Below are 22,130 nucleotides of genomic sequence, written 5' to 3'. Positions count from 1 at the left end.
ACTAATTTCTCTCATAACTGTCCTTTATTAGAAATAAACAAGAGAAGCTTTAAATGGGTTAAAACTTGGCACACTAAAGAATAACCAACTTACTTCAATAAAAAATTTCTCTCTTTTACCTTATCCTGAAATAGCTAAAAAGGAAGGTGCTAAAGTTGCAGACGTTTTGCTTGCTTTTGAAATGCCCATGCTATTTCTGCTTGATGATTCCAGGTGGCCATATGCTATGTCAGCTCCAGACCCCACTCCAGCAATGTCAACTGTGAAGGGGTGTTTTTCAGTGGACTCCTCTTGTACCTCTGTGACTCTTTTGTAGGTGCTGATCTTCTTAAGAAATTTAAGTTTCTAAAAGGTAAATCAAATTTACTATCTTTTGAATGCTGTTAGCTCCCACTGGACAAAATACAGAGATGAAAGATATAAAAAAATACTTTAACAATAATTTTTGCCAGTAAATTGAGTACCTTGCTTTTAGAAGAGGGCCAATGATTCTAACCGGGGGGGGGGGGGTGGACGGAGATAAAGTCATTCTTGTACTAAGACTAAATGCAGATGAATAGCCAGATTTGTGACCACATTAAATTTCTTTTTTTGGTAAGGAAGACTGGCCCTGAGCTAACATCTGTTGCCACTCTTCCTCTCTTGCTTAAGGAAGATTGTTACTGAGCTAACATCTGTGTCAATCTTCCTCTATTTTATGTGGGATGCTGCCACAGCGTGGCTTGACAAGTGCTGCTAGGTCCATGCCCGAGATCCAAATCTGCAAACCCTGGACCCCCAAAGTGGAGCTTGTGAACTTAACCACTACGCCACCAGGCCAGCCCCCACATTAAATGTTTTTGCCACAATTTTAGAAAGTAATGATGCAATGCAAGAAGAGAAGCAGTACTTCTTTATAATTTAACTTTAATAAAGTCAGGTTAATGAGCTTTGATTTTGCTACATAAGCTAAAGTTGCTTCAATAGGTATGCACCATACAAAGAGACTTGCCTAAGAACACACTGCAGATTAAGCATGACAAATAATCCTGACAAGATGACTCTGAGGTCACTGAAAAAATTAAGGTTCAGAATATTGTATAGAGCATGCTACCATTTTTATGAGAACAGGCGATACTGTGTATTTACTTATACATGTATAAAATACATCTGGAGCAGTGGTGTTGGAGGGGGGAAGGTGCCTCCCAGGGGACATCTGGCAATATCTGGAGACATTTTAGGTTGTCACACTGGGGGTTGCTACTGGCATATAGTGGGTAGAAGCCAAGGATGCTGCTAAACATCCTATAAGAACTGAACAGCCGCCCATAACAGGAAATTATCCAGTCCAGTGGTGCTGAGGTTGAGAAACCCTGCTCTAGAGGGACAGAGAGGAAACGTCGTAACATTGGTTACCAAGGGGGGACGTGGTTGGGAGATTTTTCACTTTACTCTTTTAAACTTTTGAACTTGTAATACCACGTATTCAAAATAAATAATAAAATTAAAATGAATAATTCTGATAGGTTACTTACCTATATTTTGGTTCTCAGATATGTTAGCTTAGGGGATATAATCAGAGAAGTGTTAGGTTCTTTATCATTTCAACCCCTTTATCATTTCTGCCTTATACCTGAAGGTGCTACCCTGTGTGTCATCTGCCAAGACAGAAGCTCCTTACGCCAAACAATTGTCCGCTTAGAGCTAGAGGATGAGTGGCAGTTCCGCCTCCGGGACGAGTTTCAAACTGCTAACAGCAGTGATGACAAGCCCCTCTACTTTCTTACTGGACGACATGTATGAGCTTTTGAAGAGACCAAAAGTAGCAACGGGCTGCCTAGATGGGGTGGGGCAGAAACAATTATTTGGGATTTTTTTTTCCTTTAACGTACAATCACTGTGGAGCAAAGTGCAACATATTTGTTTCTTCCCCAAAGAACCCCCCCACAAATCTAGCCCAGGTCTTTGGGGGCATCACTCTCCTTCAGTTCTAATTTTGAGACCTTAAATTCAGTTAACTCCACCCTAGGCAGTTATGCAATTGAGACTCAATCTGCCCTCAGGAGCCTGAGGAGAATCTGCTTTGGAGAATGAACGTGGAGTTTGCATTGTTTTTTCTACTAAACTATGTTAGGGGGAAAACTGACTCTCAGCATTAGCTAGCCTGAATGTCTTATATGAGACTCACACCGTTGGTGTGGAATTAATTGAAGATTAACGTTTGAGGCCTGAACCCTCAGTTTCTCTTCAGATCTGTACTTTGGTACAGTATTACTCAGGGGTCTGAAATGATAGAATGTAGAAGATATTTGTATTTAAAAAAAAGAAGTAGCTTTGTCTTTCTCTGTGCAGTGTTAGTTTAAGATTTATAATCTTATATGTATTGAAACTTTTGGCAAAATTTCCACAAGAGTTAAAAGTTTACTATTTAAACTGAACAAACAATTCAGTAAGTACAGAACAGGCATTATGTGCATTTATGCAGCTTCTCCTTGCTTAAATTCTTTTGCTTTATCCATTCTTTAAAAATGTTTCCAGTCTCATGGTTTCCATAAGCACACCATGTCTATGAGAATATGGAAGAGTGATTAATCTTGTACAAGGAGAATCTGATTCAACAGTTGAGCCAATTAAGAAGCTTTCAGCAATCAGCCACAGCCACCTTGTTTAGTTGGGATTAAGCAGTTGGCACCAGCAAAGCTAAATGTCAGGCTAAAGTTCTGTGCGGAGTGGAACTAGTCTGTTTCCTTTCAGAGGCTGAAGGAAAGAGCCCTTTAAAAGATACACAGAATGAATATTATTAGCTGCCTTATACGGATAACACCACAGAAATTGCTGAAATGGGAAACAGAGTCATAGAGAAAGAGAACTGTTTTACTTAATCCTACCAGTCAGTCTTCCGTGAGCAGTAAGGAAGATTCCATTAAAAGTCCCTTTCTCTCATTAGTATCAGCAGGGGGTGTTTGTTCAGTATCAACAGTACGGGGCATATGTTTCTACAGATTCCTCACCATATATTTTAATCAAAAACAGATTTTTAGGCAATGTTCCAGAACAAACTATAGGAAATGTTCCAGAACAAACTAAGACTACTGGAAGTTTACTCTTAAATTACTCCAGTTCTCATCATTAAACAAATTCTTGACATTTTTCTCATTAGCACATACGTACCACTTTTTCCCCACTTAAAATGATGGCCATTTTTACTTGAATCGATGTTGCCTGAAACTACTGAGAGGGGCCTACTAAGCCTGCATTTACTCAGAACAAAGTGTTAATTGACCAGCTTTATTAGCGTTGATAACAGGGAGTTTACAGCTAGTGAAAAGATGGAACGTACTAATCTGAAAATGGTTTGCAGATCTCCTGGTTTTAATATAGCCACTTATGATGCTTTAAGTGTATTTTGAAATGAACAATTCCTTTAAACTCCATTTTTAATTGTCCTTCAAAGAGGATCTGCCTTATGCTTTAAAAAAACTCAATTTTAGTACAGCAGAATTTCTGACAAAGAGGTATGTTCTGAACTAGGTTGATTTAGATATGAATGTATTTCAGTTGTTCCTGTTTTGTTGAAAGGGCCTAATGCAGATGATATCAAGAAACCTACTGTTTGTGCAATATTCCAATAATATTTACTATATAGGGAAAATCAAATACTTGAAATAATTCTAAAACAGTTGTATCTGGGGCAGATGGCCTCTCAGGGTTTCTTCTGGCTTTATGGTTTCATAGTCTAAGGAAAAATTTTTAAAGTAGTTACTTTAGATGCAGGTACTTCATATTAGTTAGGGCTGCACTCTGAAAAATCAAATGATTATGATCTCTTAAATACTTTTTAACTCTGTGGAAGAAAAATGCCAGAATAAAGCCAAAAGATCATCACCCCAATGATGGAGAACTCAAATTGACCTGCCTATTCTCTTCAATGCCTATCTTACTAAAGTTTGGATCTTTTAAAATCATTTTATCAGTATGATTCTGTAGAGAATGTTAGGGCCTTCTTTAAGGATAAAATTGCACAAGCACAGGACACTATGATTTGTTAATCCATACCCTGGTGTGTTCAGCTTCGAGCCTTGCCACCCCTTAGAATACTGTGATGTGAATGTGTTCCCTAGGCCTGCATAAGAATTGACCGATAGACCTGTTGAACCTTGCCATGTATGACAGTTCACACAGGTTAATACTGAATGTAAACTAAAATTAGAGTGAGAATTGTTGTATTCAGTTTTTTTTGGCTGTAATTTATGCAATTGCTTTTTGTGATTTTTAGAAAAGGAGGCACCTGTGTTACTTTATTACTGTAAAATTTTCTCAAACAAAATTTGGTGAATTTCACTAGTCTACCTCACATTTTGTTTATGATTCTAAATTGTCTTAAGTTGTGTCTACAGTATGTTCTTGTCCTTTCATTGAATTTGGTGAATGTATTAAAATTCTCTCCCACACCAAAAAAAAGTTTGTTTTCTTTAAACTAATTTTTTGGCATGTTCAAAAATGGAATGAGCTCCCTGACTCTGGTAACGTCCAAAAAAGGCTAGAAGTTCACATATCATAGATTGGATGACACTAAGATTCTACTCTTCTAGCATAATAGTCCAAGAAAGTGGTAAATAAACATTTGTTGAATGAAAATCTGTAGCTTATACAACGAAGATACACACACATAGAAAGTATCTACACACCATGCCCATGTGCAGAGTTCCACATAATTATGGAACAGACATAGAAATGATTATTAAAGAGATGTCAGGAATAGTCATAGTACATCTCTAATCTTTTATAGATGGCAACTTCGGTGTCCTTCTTAGAAGCAGAACTTTGGATTGCTAGAACTATGTAGTATGACATAAGGTGTTAATCTCCAATTTATTTCTAAACTCTACCTAATTTTACTAACTTTTGAGAATAACTTTGTTATTCCAGAAAAATGGCTTTTAGTTTTATTATGTAGAGAGTACTAAAATAACAGACTTTGATACAGACCATGAAAACACCTTCCTAGGCCAGAGGCCCCTGGCCATTTCCTCAGGAGGAGCAATAAATATTTGTAAGTATGATGGCAGATTCAGGAGCAAGTAGAAAGTGCCATATTCCAAAGGAGCTGCTGTGGAAAGACTAAAAGCTGTTAAACTCTGGCTGCTGTACCTTCATATTCAACTACCTAGAGGTGGAACAACATCCAAGGAACAAATATTCCTCAGGCCTCTCTGTAGTCATGGAAACTGGCCCTGAAGCTTCCTCAGATCTAGGAGAATATTGCTGTAACACTGAAACCCTGGCTTCACTGAAAAAAGCATCACTAAAGATGATTTCAGGAAAGGCCTCTGAGGCCAAGGAAAAAGCCATTCACATAAATTCCCTGTGCTCTTTACTGTCAAGTACTGAGCTGAGAAAAGCACCTACTTCAGTGACTATGACAACAGATGAAATAAGTTATAAGAAAAAGAAACAATTTGTTTTCTGACCACCTCTTTGTTGTTATAAGACCGAATCTTCCCTTTATTTGCCAGAAGGCCCAAGAGCCATGAGAATAGGTAGAAGACATATGCATGCCTGCAGTTACTACCCCAGAAATCCACTCAGCAATCTTAACCCACAGTGAAATATCACTAAGCAGGAATATGGCTGTGTTGCTACCCAGATGCCCTAGCTGGGCAGCCATGCAAAGTAAAAGCAAGAAGAATTAAAATATCACTGCATGTCTCTTGGACTTACTGTCTCTATGATATTCATGCTTTTGGTAGATACACCAAGTTCACTCTTGCATAGTATGATCTGATAAAATATTGATTTTTATAATTTTTACAAAATAAAACTATTGTATGTCTATGCAGACAAGGGCATAACCCATAAAATCTTGTGATTCCTATAATGTCTATGAACTAGACATTTTTATAATGGACCAATTCAAGGGCAGCTGACAAAAATGTATAGGCACCTTTATATAACCAGCAATTATAAAATCAACCTCTTTTGAAGTCTGATTGTGGCCGTCAATGTACACTCATTGTGTCCACTGCCTGCACCACTCCATAGAGACCACTCTTCTTTTTCTAACATCACTCTTCAGCCTTCAGTTGTGGTGTGACAGTGCTAACCATTCTTTGATTCTTGAAACTCTTACCCTGGTTTCTACCACTCTGTTCTTGTTCTCTTACAAGACTCTCAAATGATGCTGTTCCTCACAACTCTCTCCTACCCTCTCATTTTACACCCCCCAGAGTGGTGATCTCTTCTAAACACCTTCAAATAACTAAATTCATAAACTACCTTAGTTCTAACTTCTCCCAAACTCTAGATCCACAGAGCAAAATATATACCAACTAGGTACCTCCACTTGGAGATTCTGCAACCATCTTAAAATCTTGACCAAAAGTGAGCTCATCCTTCCCCAGCCAATCCTCTCAACATACTTTTCCAGTATTCCCTTCTCAGTCAATCCATCTACTCAATTACCCAAATCAAAATTTTCAATTACCCTAGATTCTTTGCCATGATCCTTCTCTGGTCAGTTATCAACTCCTATCAATTCTTCAGTTGTATCTTCCAAAGTTTATCTGTCTCTTCATCTTCATCCACACATCATAGCTTCAGTTCAGTGTTTCAACATTTTTCACGTAGACTCCTCCAGTAGTCTCTTAATTATCTTCTCAGTTCCAGATTCTCCACCTGTAAACTCTAACTCACGGGGTTGTCATGATAATCAAATAAAATAATGCAGCACTAAATACAAGGTGTGACACATAGAAAACACTCAAATGTTAGACAGTATTAATAAAACCATTCTTAGAGAAATAGCTAGACTGTAAAAGTTATTTCAGGGGCTGTGTCTTCAAAATAAAGATGAAAATAAAACTGTTTTCCTAGTAATGATAACATTTAAACCAACCAATCAGTATATCCTCTCTACCCCAGGTCCCCTTGAAACCACCAAATTTGGCTCCCCAAAGAAGCATACTACGGCTTATATGGAAACTGGACCTGTATTATGAGATTAATAGTTATTAGAGCATCTATACTATACCCAAAAATTTCACCGTTTTTAAAAAACTATAGTGCCTGTCAGGCAAACAATGAAACCAGGGATGGCTAGAACAGTCTCAAACCCAAAGGCAAAGGGAGTGTCAAAAGTCAGACCATCATGATGAGTCAGAGGGAAATATTCATACTGCCTCACTGTTCCACCCTACAAAGAGTAGAAAGCCTTACACCACAGAATAAATTTTTAAAGCATACATCTATAGAGGGATAAAAAGTACACCTCTCTGTCACTCTTAATTTAAAATCCTAAATTTTAGCCAGTTTTTAATGGGGATATGATTATTTCAGCTGATAAACAAAACTATGGTAAACCACAGTGGTGCTTCATTCTTGGGTTGTGGCTCTATTTCTTTGAAAGACCAGAAAATTCTCATGTTAGGATTCTGCCTTCTGGAGATAAAGTTCAGGAATTGTTCCTGACACACTGATCCTTTGGCAAACTGGTGAAAACTATGTTTTAAGAAGCAAGTGTTTTAATCATACTTCAAGGTGTCAAACCTAAGAAACTCCCTGAATATGGACAATGACAGCACACCATTATCAAATTTATCACTTAGAAAAAGCTATCAAGTATTTTATTATTTTATTCTACATTATATACAGGTCATAAAAGGCCACAGCAGTTTTTCAACATATAAACCCTTTAAAAGTAGAGGGCACTATGAAGGATAGACAAGTATCAAAATGAAGTCCAGTAATGAGGGCATATACTCAGTGTAGTATTTCTGAGGAGTAACAAAGCAGATACCAAGTCATCCATATTTAGCTTGCAACTATTCCACAGGTTTTTATAAACCTCTTTGGGATTTGTTAATAGCCTAAGTGTGCCAAGTTGCCATTTATTTTAAAAAGTGAAAGCAGAATGAAAGAATAATAAACTTTAGAGGATACCTTACTAGGTCTAGTCATTTACAGCTCTCCAAGAAGGAAAGCCTCAATTCTTTACCCTCTTCCTCACATGAAGAACGACAAAGAGAGAAATGGAAGAAAAACCTCAATATTCCAAATTCTTCCTGCTTATTTGGAGCTTTGCTTTTTTGTGGGGGTTCCTTCAATGTATTTCAGGCCCTTTAAGAATTAGCTTTGAATTCCTAAACATGTAATATTGCACCCTCCTTGAATAACAGCTCAAAAACATTGGTTTCTGCTCTGTGAAAATACAATCTTTAAAATTACAACTGGTATCAGCAGATCAATATAAAAAAATACAGTACCAAGCTACACTGGTATATTTCCACATTAAGAACTTCAAAATATACTTATCACTGAGACCATAGTCCTTGCATTAGTTTTCAGTCCACTATGAACAATTATCTGCTGCATGTAAACATGTCTAAATAACTATAGATAAAATACATCAATCATAAATTTCTGTAAAAGATAATAAAATATCTTCTTTAAAAAACAAAACAATAATAAGCTATTACTGCATTGTTTCCAATTTTACGAAAATGGAACAACCTTACGGTTGTTGCCAGTCCTGAGTTCATTGTAATAAAAATGGCCCTAGTTCCTGGTTAAAGTCAGCAACCAATCCATTCTCTTCAGCAGATGTCTTCTAGTACTGTAGGCAAGAATCTGTTTTAGGTGCTATTTTGTCCATTAATAAAATTATATACCAGAAACTGACCAGTGCCACAGTACTGTGTCGCAAACAGTTTTCCATCAGGAGTGGGATCTGAGAAAGCAATTTCTTCTTTACTCAAATATGAGCCATATATAAAGTTACTCCTATTTAAAAACAAAAGGGGGGGGGCGAGAACGTGGAAGGGTAAAAAAATTAATATTATTTTTAATCATTAAAATTGAAAAACCTGTCAAATACAATTTGACTAGAAACTTTTAGATAATGTTGCATATTCTAAAAATTGTTTAAAATAATTGTTCATCTAAAATATTATTAATAATGAAAAATTAGTAATTTTTTCATAAAAGCAACAATGGTCATAAAAATATCTACCCAACACCTTTTCATGATAAAAAATTATTCTCAACAACTCTGAGTAGAAGGAACTTCTTCAACCTGATAAAAAGCATCAAGGAACATCAAAGTTAATGGTGAAAGACTGAAAACTGTTGCCAAGAGGTCAGGAATAAAGTAAGGGTATCTCTTCTGCTCACAATTCTTCCATTTAACAATGTACTGCAGGCTCTAGCCAGGGCAATTAGACAAGGAAAAGAAATAAAAAGCAACCACATTGGAAAGGAAGAACTAAAACTATCTCTTTTTGCAGATGACAAGATCTTGTATTCACAAAAATCCTAAGGAATTCACAAAAAAATTTAGAGATCTAATAAAAAATGAGTTCAGCAAGGTTGCAGGATATAAGATTAATATTAAAATGTGCAAGACCCATAAAATGAAAACTACAAAGCATTGTTGAAAGAAATTAAAGGAGACTTAAGCAGAAAGACTTCTCGTGCTTATGAATCAGATGATTGAACACTTAAAATGGCATTACTCCCTACATTGATCTACAGCTGGCTTCTTTGCAAAAATTGACAAGCTGGTCTTAAAATTCATATGGAAACGCAAGAGCCACTCAATAATCAAAAGAATCTTGAAAAAGAACAAATTTGGAGAACTCACACTTCCTTACTTTAAAACATACTACAAAACTACAGTATCTAAGACAGTGTGCTACTGGCATAAGAATAGACCAGTGGAACAGAACTGAGAGTCCAGATATAAACCCTCACATGTATGGTTAATGATTTTAACAAAGAGGCCAAGACTATTCAATGGGAAAGAACAGACTTTTTAATAAATGGTTCTGGGACAATTGGCTATCCACATGCAAAAGAATGAGGTTAGATCCTACCTCACATCATACACAAAAATTAACTTAAAATGGATCAAAGACCTAAATGCAAGAACTAAAATTATCAACTCTTGGAAGAAAATATAGGCATAAATCTTTGTGGTCTGGATTAGGAAATGGCTTCTTGGATACAACGCTAATAACACAAGTGACAAAAGAAAAAGATATACAATTTGGAGTTCCAATTTAAAAACTTTTGTACTTCAAAGGACACTAAGAAGATGAAAAGACAACCATAAAATGGTAGAAAATATCTGCAGATATAAGACTTGTCTCAAGAATATATAAAGAATTATTAAAACTCAACAAGAAAAAGATAAACTAATTTAAAAATAGACATAGGATTTGAATAGACTTTTCTCTAAAGATGATATATAAATGGCCAAAATGCAAATGAAAAGATGCCCAACATCATTGGCCACAGGAAAATGTAAATTAAAACCATAATGAAATACCACTTCACTCCCATTCAGATGGATAAAATTAGAAAGACAGACAGGAAAAAATGTTGGTGAAAATATGGAGAAATTAGAGCCCTCATACATTGCTCGTGGGACTGTAAAATAGTGCAACCACTTTGGAAAACAGTCTGGCAGTTCCTCAAAATGTTCTATGTACAATTACCATATGGCCCAACAATTCTACTTCTAGGTATATACCAAGAGAAATAAAGACATGAAAATATTTCTGTATATACAAAGAGAAATTAAAATACTCAAAATTTGTATAAGAATGTTTACAGCATTATTATTCTTAATAGTCAAAAAGTGGAAACGGGCTGGCCACGTGGCTGAGTGGTTAAGTTCACGCACTCCGCTGCAGGCAGCCCAGTGTTTCGTTGGTTCGGATCATGGGCGCGGACATGGCACTGCTCGTCAAACCACGCTGAGGCGGCGTCCCACATGCCACAACTAGAAGGACCCACAATGAAGAATATACAACTAGGTACTGGGGGGCTTTGGGGAGAAAAAAGGAAAAAAAATTTTAAAAATCTTTTAAAAAAAAACAAAAAGTGGAAACAACCCAAATGTTCATCAACTGATAAATGAATAAATAAAAGGTGGTATAGCCATACAGTGGAATATTTGGTAATTTTTTAAAAAAAGAATGAAACACTGATACAGCTACAACATGGATGATCCTTGGAAACACGCTAAGTGAAAGAAATCAGTCACTAAAGGTCACATATTAGAGGAATCCATTTATACGAAATGTTCAGACTAGGCAAATCCATTGAGACAAAAAGTAAATTAGGGGTTGCCAGAAGATGGGGGAGAGGGAAATGGGGAGTGAATGCTAATGGGTATAGGGTTTTTTGGGGGAGTGATGGAAATGTCCTAGAATTAGATAGTTGTGATGGTTGCACAGCCTTCTGAATTATACTAAAACCCACTGAATTGTACACTTTAAAAATGAATTTTATGTGGGGCTGGCCCCGTGGCCGAGTGGTTAAGTTCGCGCGCTCCGCTGCAGGCGGCCCAGTGTTTCGTCGGTTCGAATCCTGGGTGCGGACATGGCACTGCTCGTCAGACCACGCTGAGGCAGCGTCCCACATGCCACAACTAGAGGAACCCACAACGAAGAATACACAACTATGTACCGGGGGGCTTTGGGGAGAAAAAGGAAAAAATAAAAATCTTTAAAAAAAAAAAAAAAATGAATTTTATGCTACGTAATTACATCTTGATAAAGCTGGTATTAAATGATTTTTTAATTTAGCCAGGATACAGACTATTAGTACAATTTTCACATTATAATCTTAACAAGGTAAGCTAGGTACATAAAAAGGAATAAATGAAAAAAGTAGAAACTATGTGTTTTAACAGGAAGCTTATGCGGCAATCTCACGATCACACACAACAAATACAACAGCTGCAAATACAATTGTTACACGTTTTTATAAACTAGAACCTTCTTATGGTTGTCACAAGACGTAAATTTACAAGATTTAAAAGAGGAGAATTATTCTCATTTAGGACTATTACTTAATCAGCTGCATTTTCCAGGTTTAGCTCTGAAAGAGGTAAAAACAGACCTGCCTCTTGCCATGGAAAGGGTGGGTAGATCCAAGCCTTTCTGGGTCACTAGTCATTGATAAAGTAAGGGGGAGAGACCAGAAACACATCAAGGCTCTAAGATTTCTAGAGCCTTAGGATCTTACAACAATGATGGATTATTTTGAAAGCTCTACCTACAGATAATAGTAGACAGGGCTTCTATGAATAAACAAAAACAAGAGACTGACCTAAAAACCTCATTTGCATCATTAATTTTAACCTCCTCCATTAATCCTTCAGCAAAGATGTTTTAAAGAACAAAAAACAGAACAGGCAATTTGTCTGAGTCTTTTCCTCTATCCCTTTGATTAAAAATCAGAAAAGAATAACAAGAAACTTAGATAATTTACAAATAATATTCTTAAATTAAGACATATTTTCTTAAAAGCTAAACTCACAAGAAATTTCCCACATTTATTTGGTTATCTTTCTAACTCTCCAAGGAGAGGGGGCGGAGCAAAATGGCAGGGTGAGCTGACCCGGGACTCTCTCCCCTCCAAACTACAACAAAGGACTGGGAAAAGACTGAATTTCAGCTAATAAACCTAATGCCAGGACATCAGAGACCTACAGTATCAAAAAGACGGAGGACGGAGACCCTGCTGCCAACCTCGGAGGAGCTGGAACAGGGGAGGAGAGAACATCGCTCCCTCCCCTAGAGTCTGGGATCGCTGCCAGGGGTGCGAGAAGGAGTGGGGGAGGGGCTGCGCCACCAGGGGATCATCCAGGACTCCTGCGGCTGGTTCAGTGGAAACCTGCTGACGGGGAAAGCTTCCGTGTGTGAAGACCCCATAAACCCAGGGCACCGGGAGACCAGAGAACAAAACTGATCCGAATCCAGATGGGCACGCGAGATAAACAGCCGCTACCCCCGGCAAATGGCACTGGGCGCGCCATCTTGCCTGAAGGCAGAGAGCTCAGAAGGTACGGCTCTCGACCCCCATCTAGTGGCGACAGGCTGTAACTGCAACCAAATTCTACCACCGTGGGAAAAAACCTTTCCTCTACCATCCAGCAATTTATAAAAGCCCCAAACCAGAAGGAAAACAATAAAAACACAGAATTAAGTCCTGAGGACTTGGAAATAGGTAAACTAGGTAAAAATGAGTTCAGAGTAGCTATAATAAAAAAACTCAATGAGGTAGAGAGAAAGATAGAGAAACAAGCCGAGTTCTGGAGTTACTTCACAAAAGAGATTGAAATTGTAAAGAAGAATCAAACAGAATTACTAGAGATGAAAAACACAATGGAGCAAATAAAACAGAATACAGATTCCCCGAATGCCCGAGGAGACTCCATAGAGGAGCAAATTAGCATAATCGAAGATAGACAGGCTGAATGGCGCCAGACGGAGGAAGAAAGAGAACTAAGAGTTAAAAAAAATGAGGAAAATCTCTGAGAGAGAGCGGATTCAATGAGGAGAAAGAATTTAAGGATCATAGGAATTCCCGAGAACGTGGAAAAGGAAAATGGAGCAGAAAGTGTGCTTAATGAAATTATAGAAGAGAACTTCCCAAATCTAGAGATTGAGGGAGAAATGTGTGTAGAGGAAGCTTTCAGATCTCCTAGACTTGTCAATGTAAAAAGACCTACTGCAAGGCATATAGTATTACAAATGGCAAAAATGAATGACAAAGAAAGAATACTCAGGGCAGCAACACAGAAGAACATAACCTACAAAGGAATTCCTATCAGACTTTCAGCAGATTTCTCCACAGAAACCTTACAAGCTAGGAGAGAATGGAGTGACATGTTCAAAACCTTAAAAGATAAAAATCTTCAGCCAAGAATACTCTATCCAGCAAGAATATCCTTCAGATATGAGGGAGAAATTAAATCTTTTCCAGACAAACAAAAGTTAAGGGAATTTGTAACGAAAAGTCCTCCACTACAAGAAATCCTCAAGAAGGTTCTCATACCTGAAAAAACAAAAAAAAGCGAGAAAGGGGTCACAAACCACAGAGTAGGGAGTCAGATAAACAGAACCAGAATAGGATAGCAAATATTCAACTATAGCATTAGGACAAAGGTAAGGAAACTACCAAAGCAAAGACGATCTTATCACTCTAACTACAAACTCATAACACGAGTTGGAATAAGAAATGAAAATAATAATTTAGGAGGGGAAGAGCAAAGGGACTAAATCAGTCTAGGCCAAGTAAGTAAGAGACCACCAGAGAAGAGACTATGTTGTACACGAGATTCTAAATACAAACTTCAGGGTAGCCACTAAACTAGAAAACAGAACAGAGCCACAAAACATAAATAAGGAAAAATCTAAGGAACCCAGCATAAGAAATTGCAGTATTAAATGGGTAGTCTAAAGCACACAGGAAGAGAAACGTAGGAAAACCAGATAATGAGCAACAGATTGACAGCATTAAGTCCACACCCATCAATAATCACTCTCTATGTAAACGGATTGAACTCTCCAATAAAAAGACACAGAGTGGCAAAATGGATTAAAGAACAAGATCCAACAATTTGTTGCCTCCAGGAAACACACCTCAGCCCCAACGACAAACACAGGCTCAGAGTGAAGGAGTGGAGGACAATACTTCAAGCTAATAGCAAGCAAAAGAAAGCAGGTGTTGCAATTCTTATATCAGACAAAGCAGATTTCAAAATAAGACAGGTAAAGAGACACACAGAGGGACAATATATAATGATCAAAGGGATACTTCATCAAGAAGAAATAATGCATATAAATATCTACGCACCCAACATAGGATCACCAAGGTTCATAAAGCAACTATTAACAGACATAAAGGAAGATGTTAAAAATAACATAATAATAGTAGGGGACCTCAACACCCCACTCACATCAATGGAAAGATCATCCGGACAGAAAATCAACAAGGAAATAGTGGAGCTAAACAAAAAACTAAAACAATTGGACTTAATAGACATATATAGATCACTTCATCCTAAAAAAGCAGAATACACATTCTTCTCAAGTGCACATAGAACATTCTCAAGGATAGACCATATGTTGGGAAACAAGGGAAGCCTCTACAAATTTAAAAAAATTGAAATAATAACAAGCATCTTCTCCGATCATAATGCTATAAGGCTAGAAATTAATTACAAGAAAAAAGCTGAGAAAGGCACAAAGATGTGGAGACTAAACGATACACTACTGAACAAGCAATGGATCATTGAAGAAATTAAAGAAGAAATCAAAAAATACCTGGAAACAAATGAAAATGATAACATGCCATACCAACTCACATGGGATACAACAAAAGCTGTATTACGAGGAAAATTCATCACAATACAGGCACATCTTAACAAACAAGAAAAATCCCAAATAAGCAATCTTAAAGTACACCTAACTGAACTAGAGAAAGAAGAACAAATAAAGCCTGAAGTCAGCAGAAGGAGAGAAATAATAAAAATCAGAGCAGAAATAAATACTATTGAAACGAAAAAGGCGGTAGAAAGGATCAATGAAAAAAAGAGCTGGTTCTTTGAGAAGATAAATAAAATTGACAAACCCCTAGTCAGACTTACAAAGAAAAAAAGGGAGAAAGCTCCAATTAACAAAATCAGAAACGAAAGAGGAGAAATAACAACAGACTCTGCAGAAATACAACGGATTGTAAGAGAATACTACGAAAAACTATATGCCAACAGAATGGATAACCTAGAGGAAATGGATAAATTCTTGGACTCCTACAATCTCCCAAAGGTCACTCAAGAAGAGGCAGACAATTTGAACAGACCAATCACAAGGAAAGAGATTGAAAAACAGCAATCAAAAACATCCCAAAGAATAAAACCCCAGGAACAGATGGCTTCCCTGGGGAATTCCACCAAACTTTCAGAGAGGATTTAATACCTATCCTTTTCAAGCTATTCCAAAAAATTAGGGAGGATGGAACACTTCCTAACACATTCTATGAGGCCAATATCACGCTGATACCAAAGCCTGACAAGGACACCATGAAAAGAGAGAACTACAGGCCAATATCACTGATGAACATAGATGCAAAAATTCTAAACAAAATTTTGGCAACCAGAATTCAGCAATTCATCAAAGGGATCATACATCATGATGAGGTGGGATTCATACCAGGGACACAGGGATGGTTCAACAGCTGCAAATCAATCAATGTGATACACCACATCAACAAACTGAGGAATAAAAACCACATGATCATCTCAATAGATGCAGAGAAGACATTTGACAAGATCCAACAGCCATTTATGACAAAAACTCTGAACAAAATGGGCACAGAAGGGAACTACCTCAACATAATAAAGGCAATATATGACAAACCCATAGCCAACATCATACTCAATGGGCAAAAACTGAGCGCCTGAAAACAGGAACGAGACAAGGATGCCCTCTATTACCACTCTTATTTAACATAGTACTGGAGGTCCTGGCCAGAGCAATCAGGCAAGAAAAAGGAATAAAAGGAATCCAAATAGGGAGGGAAGAAGTGAAACTCTCGCTGTTTGCAGACGACATGATCTTATATATAGAAAACCCCAAAGAATCCATTGGAAAACTCTTAGAAGTAATCAACAACTACAGCAAAGTTGCAGGGTATAAAATCAATTTGCATAAATCAGTAGCATTTCTATATTCTAATAACGAACTAACAGAAAAAGAACTCAAGAACACAATACCATTCACAATCGCAACAAAAATAAAAAACCTTGGGGTAAATTTAACTAAGGAAGTGAAGGACCTATATATTGAAAATTACAAGGCCTTTCTGAGAGAATTGGATGACGACATAAGGAGATGGAAAGACATTCCATGTACATGGATTGGAAGAATAAACATAGTTAAAATGTCCGTTCTACCTAAAGCAATCTACAGATTCAACGCTATCCCAATCAGAATCCCAATGATATTCTTTACAGAATTAGAACAAAGAATCCTAAAATTTATATGGGGCAACAAAAGACCCCGAATTGCTAAAGCAATCCTGAGAAAAAAGAACAAAACGGGAGGCATCACAATCCATGACTTCAAAACATACTACAAAGCTACAGTAATCAAAACAGCATGGTACTGGTACAAAAACAGGTGCACAGATCAATGGAACAGAATTGAAAGCCCAGAAATAAAACCACACATCTATGGACAGCTCATCTTCGACAAAGGAGCTGAGAGCACACAATGGAGAAAAGAAAGCCTTTTCAACAAATGGTGCTGGGAAAACTGGAAAGCCATATGTCAAAGAATGAAAATTGACCATTCTTTTTCACCATTCACCAAAATAAACTCAAAATGAATGAAAGACCTAACGGTGAGACCTGAAACCATGAGGCTTCTAGAAGAAAAGGTAGGCAGTACACTCTTTGACATCAGTATTAAAAGGATCTTTTCGGACACCATGTCTTCTCAGACAAGGGAAACAACAGAAAGAATAAACAAATGGGACTTCATCAGACTAAAGAGCATCTTCAAGGCAAATGAAAACAGGACTGCAACAAAAAAACAACCCACTAACTGAGAAAAAATATTTGCAAGTCATATGTCTGACAAAGGCTTAATATCCATAATATATGAAGAACTCTCACAACTCAACAACAAAAAATCAAACAACCCGATCAAAAAATGGGCTGGAGACATGAACAGACATTTCTCCAAAGAAGATATATGATGGCCAATCAGCACATGAAAAGATGCTCATCATCGCTGATCATCAGGGAAATGCAAATCAAAACTACACTAGGATATCACCTTACACCCATTAGAATGACAAAAATATCTAAATCTAATAGTAATAAATGTTGGAGAGGTTGTGGAGAAAAAGGAACCCTCATACACTGCTGGTGGGAATGCAAACTGGTGCAGCCACTATGGAAAACAGTATGGAGATTCCTCAAAAAATTAAAAATAGACCTACCATATGATCCAGCCATTCCACTACTGAGTATCTAACCAAAGAGCCTGAAGTCAGCAATCAATTCCAAAAGTCCTATGTACCCCAATGTTCACTGCAGCATTATTTACAATAGCCAAGACATGGAAGCAACCTAAGTGCCCATCAACAGATGAATGGATAAAGAAGATGTGGTATATATATACAATGGACTACTACTCAGCTGCAAAACAGAACAAAATTATTCCATTTGCAATAACACGGAAGGATCTTGAGGGAATTATGTTAAGTGAAATAAGCCAGTTAGAGAAGGATAATCTCTGTATGACTCCACTCATATGAGGAATTTAAAAATGTGGACACAGAGAACAGATTAGTGGCTACCACGGGAAAGGTGGGGTGGGGGCTGGGCACAAAGGGTGAAGTGGTGCACCTACAACACGAATGACAAACATTAATGTGCAACTGAAATTTCACAAGACTGTAACCTACCATTAACTCAATAAAAAACAAACAAACAAACAAAAACTCCCCAATATGAAACAATTTGAAAGAAGTGGTTATTTTGACCTAATATCACAGTTACAAATAAGTAAGTTTAAAATGGCTTAATAATATTTAACCAATAGTGCTTTCTTCCCCATCAGATTAACTTCACATAAAAAGTACTTACAGATCCAATACAATGACAATCTTATGTAAATTTTAAATTTAAGGTTATACATTTAAGATTAATTAAATGCTAACCTTTATACTAAAACTCTGCTTAAATCCTAAACCACTGAAAATGATTTTAAGAATTACGTTCAAGTTACCTTAGGCATTCAATCATGCGAGAAGCAATTTTCTTCCGACGCATCATGCTGAAAACCCATATTCGACTGATCCCACAGATTGCAGGCTCTGGCAATGTTGAGCAGCACCAGGCTTTTTGCCTTTCAAATCTGACTTTTTCTTCTTCTGACCTGATAGCTGGAAGTTTCTCTTCTATAACTCTGTAGCCCTACAGGTATCAAAGTTGGAGGGAAAAACTTTTAAGTGAGAATACTAATTAGCAATCATCTAGTAGTGACCTTAGTGAGGAGGTCACTACATCTGCCTGTCTTCTTAACAAATGATGGAGACCACTATGCTTTCACTCTCCTTTTAGGAAACAGACCTGGATCTATGTTCCTTCCTAATTCACTTACTAGTTATGTGACCACGACAGGAAGATCCTTAATTAAGCTTTGTGTTCCTTACCTATAAATCAGAGATATCTACCATCTTTCAGAGAACTGTTCAGAGATTAAATAAGGTAATACATACAAAGCACCCTGCCATCATGGCTGGCCCATAATAGGAACTGAATGTTAGTTTTCTCTACCCCCTATATTCTAAGGACCAGCAAAATTACATGTTAAGAACTTAGGAGTCATAACAATTGTTTCTGTGATTACTGCCATAGCTCTAGGGTTCACAGCTGTGTGGGAACTACGACTAAGGATGGTAGAGGAATAAAGAATTTAGAAAGGTCCTTTCCCCACACTCCCATCCCTTTAAAACTATGAAATGCATTAAAACACAGACATGTCCTCTGCCAGTCTAGTTGTCAAAAAAGGGACACAGTCAGCCTTCTGACAGGACATGGTACAAAACTTAAAACAATCAGACAATACAATTGAGAGTTAACAAAAAATAAACAAGCAAACATTATAGCTATCTTCTAAACACTGCTACAGTTCATTTCCAGAACTAGGTAGAATAGAAATTTTAAAAACACAAAGGTTTGCCAAAGAACATTCTTTGTAAACAACAATTAAAAAAACAAAAGAAAGACTACAAGAAAGAGTCAAAAACAAGATATATCTGCAATTTTTTTAATGCTTAAGTCACCTGCTCAACAGATTTAGGATGGCACTATCATAAAATCTGAAAATATCTTTGCTCCTCTTTGCAAATCTGACTTTAAATATTTATCTATTTAATTTCCCTCACCTATTAACTTCATTTGTTTCCATCATCAATTTTATCTTAAGTATGTCCCACATAAAAGGTGAGAGTTCCCTCAAGTGGGTATCCTATTTATCAGCCATCCTCAGGAGTAATAAATCATGCTAGTTGGGAGTGAAATTAAGGGGGAGGGGGGTAAGTTGCTAAGAATAATCCTTAAACACACACTGCAATTATCCAATACACGACGAAAGAACTTTGGCATTAAGGTAAATCAAGCGCAGCACTGTTAATATTTCTTAAAAGTGGGACAATCATGGTTCAGAGATGTGTCAAATGGATAAATGATAAAGCAAAGAATAAATCCATTGCAAAGAAAACAACAAAAAAAAACAAAAATGTAAGGGTTTGCACTGTGTAAAATTAACTCAATTTCAGTATGGCAAACTTCTATGAGTAAGTCATTTTATATCAAATTTATATCCCCAAACTACCTTATCAGCTACTTATTTAATGTTATTATAAATAGCAAGATTCATAAAACTACACAATTTCAGGCTGAATTTCTTTAAATGTAGCTTAACATACAGAAACTAACTCATGCAGACTTGTTTTGACTTTTTACACTATTGTAAAATGTTAATGATGAAGCATACATTTGCAGGCACTATTAATATACCAAAAGATAGCAACTCAACAGAAGTCAAATCCAATGTGCGCTGAATTCATCAGCAAGACCTGAGCAGAAAAAAGATCGAATTCAAATGAGGTATGCCTCAAGGTGAGCATGATTAGAAAGTCCAGAATCTGTTCTCTCAAGTTGGTCTGTTACTACGTAACTCTCACAATGTGAACATATCCCTTTTACTGTGATTTTATTATTTCTTTTTTTGTACAATTTGGCTCCTAAATACAAGCCAACTCCTCATCTATAGCTCAACCAAAACAGTGGTGATCTATTCCAAGGGCGGGCAACTTTTTATAAAGAGGTAGAATACTAAGTATTTTAGGCTTTGCAGCCCTCCTGGCCTCTCCTGCAACTACTCTACTCAGTCTTTGTAGTGTGAAAGCAGCCACAGACAAGAGGTAGGCAAATGGGCATGGCTGTGTTACAATAAAACTTTATTTACAAAAACAGGCTGGATTTTGCCCTGAGACTATAGTTTGCCAACCCTTGATTTATACCAGGGCTGAAGGGACTGAGACGTTGCATTAGTATCCAACAAAGAAACTTCTTAAACAAAATTTAACAGTACTTTTGATTTATAGAATTTTTATCTTACATACTGATTTGAGAAACTATTACCTATGCATGTTACAACTCCAAAGTAGTAAAGAGTTATACACAGGAATTCTTGCAGTCTTACTCTTCCTTACACAAAATGTTGATAAAATTACCAGGATTATGTGATTCAAGAACACCTAGTAAAATCTTTAAACACCAAACTACATATGAACACCCTTTAAAAATCACTTACCCATTGGATATGTTCCGCAATTAGGCAGCCAACTACTTTTTTGTCATTAGAAATAAAGAGAAGTGTTTTAGTTCTGGAATAGCACATTAGTGGAGCCTGTTGGAAACCTAAATCATTATCAACCATCTCTCTAATCTCGTCAACCTGCCAAATAAAAAACAATACTGTTTTTTTAACAATGAAAGCATTGCATATAGGTAAAAATATACTATTTCAGTTCAATAAATTGAGTCTATTATTCCAAGGAGGACATCCTCTAGAGTCCTTCTGAATGACTGTGCTGTTCAATAACAGTTTTTCAAGCCCTGTGGGCCAATTTGCAAAATGAGGGAAGAACTGAAGAGTAATGCCAAGCCCATCAGTCTAGGGAACAAGAGTGAGAGCTGCTATAATCGGTAATAAGAACATGAAAGGCTTCCCATTAAAAGCATCATGGGTTTGAGAATTGGAAAGAACTTCACTGGAATCTTAGCCAGGCAAGCCACTTTCCTTCCTAAGCCTTAATTAATACTCTCATTAATAAAATGGAAGTGGGCAAAGGAAAGAAACACATGTTTACTCCTTATCAACCATGTATAAGCCAGACACTACATAAAGCACTTTAAGAATATTATCTCATTTAAATCCAACATCTCTTGAAGGTCTATGGTTATTCACTTTACATATGGAAGAAATAAAATTCAAAGGTTAAGTACCTTTCCCATGCCAGATACTGGATATCTAGAGTAGGGATTTGAACCCATAATCTTAACATGGCATCAAACTGTGCTGCTTCTAGTTTACCTCCTAGAACTGTGGTCATGGACAAATATGATAAGCTCCAACTTTATAGGCACTCAAAGTCACGATTTTTGTAGGCACTCAAACATCAGTCCCTTCCCTAGTTAAAAATAATCAGCAAATATCTGATCCAATAAACATTAACTTGTGCTACTAAATTTAAAATGCAAATAACCCCTATAAGGGTTA

The 22,130-nt window shown here is 36.9% G+C and overlaps 2 protein-coding genes across 29 annotated transcripts in view; one reads left to right on the top strand and one right to left on the bottom strand.

Moving 5' to 3' along the window:
• GREB1L (GREB1 like retinoic acid receptor coactivator) overlaps nucleotides 1-4,440 on the top strand; it is a 243,667-nt gene extending 239,227 nt beyond the window's left edge. For all 11 annotated transcript variants that reach the window (XR_011542603.1, XM_070629709.1, XM_070629713.1 and 8 more), the window contains 2 exons: nucleotides 214-352; nucleotides 1,619-4,440. Coding sequence is in view for 10 of the 11 variants with exons in the window: in XM_070629709.1 (XP_070485810.1) it covers nucleotides 214-352; nucleotides 1,619-1,782 (303 nt within the window). In the remaining variant the exon portion in view is untranslated. The remainder of the gene's footprint in view (nucleotides 1-213; nucleotides 353-1,618) is intronic.
• A 3,131-nt stretch (nucleotides 4,441-7,571) lies between these two features.
• ESCO1 (establishment of sister chromatid cohesion N-acetyltransferase 1) overlaps nucleotides 7,572-22,130 on the bottom strand; it is a 74,615-nt gene continuing 60,056 nt past the window's right edge. For all 18 annotated transcript variants that reach the window (XR_011542604.1, XR_011542606.1, XR_011542607.1 and 15 more), the window contains 3 exons: nucleotides 21,162-21,305; nucleotides 18,567-18,754; nucleotides 7,572-8,757 (listed from right to left, as the gene is read on the bottom strand). Coding sequence is in view for 14 of the 18 variants with exons in the window: in XM_070629726.1 (XP_070485827.1) it covers nucleotides 8,610-8,757; nucleotides 18,567-18,754; nucleotides 21,162-21,305 (480 nt within the window). In the remaining 4 variants the exon portion in view is untranslated. The remainder of the gene's footprint in view (nucleotides 8,758-18,566; nucleotides 18,755-21,161; nucleotides 21,306-22,130) is intronic.

The sequence above is a fragment of the Equus przewalskii genome, chromosome 7, assembly GCF_037783145.1.
Source record: "Equus przewalskii isolate Varuska chromosome 7, EquPr2, whole genome shotgun sequence".
Lineage (NCBI taxonomy): Eukaryota > Metazoa > Chordata > Mammalia > Perissodactyla > Equidae > Equus > Equus przewalskii.
This window is presented reverse-complemented; position numbering and strand designations above follow the sequence as displayed.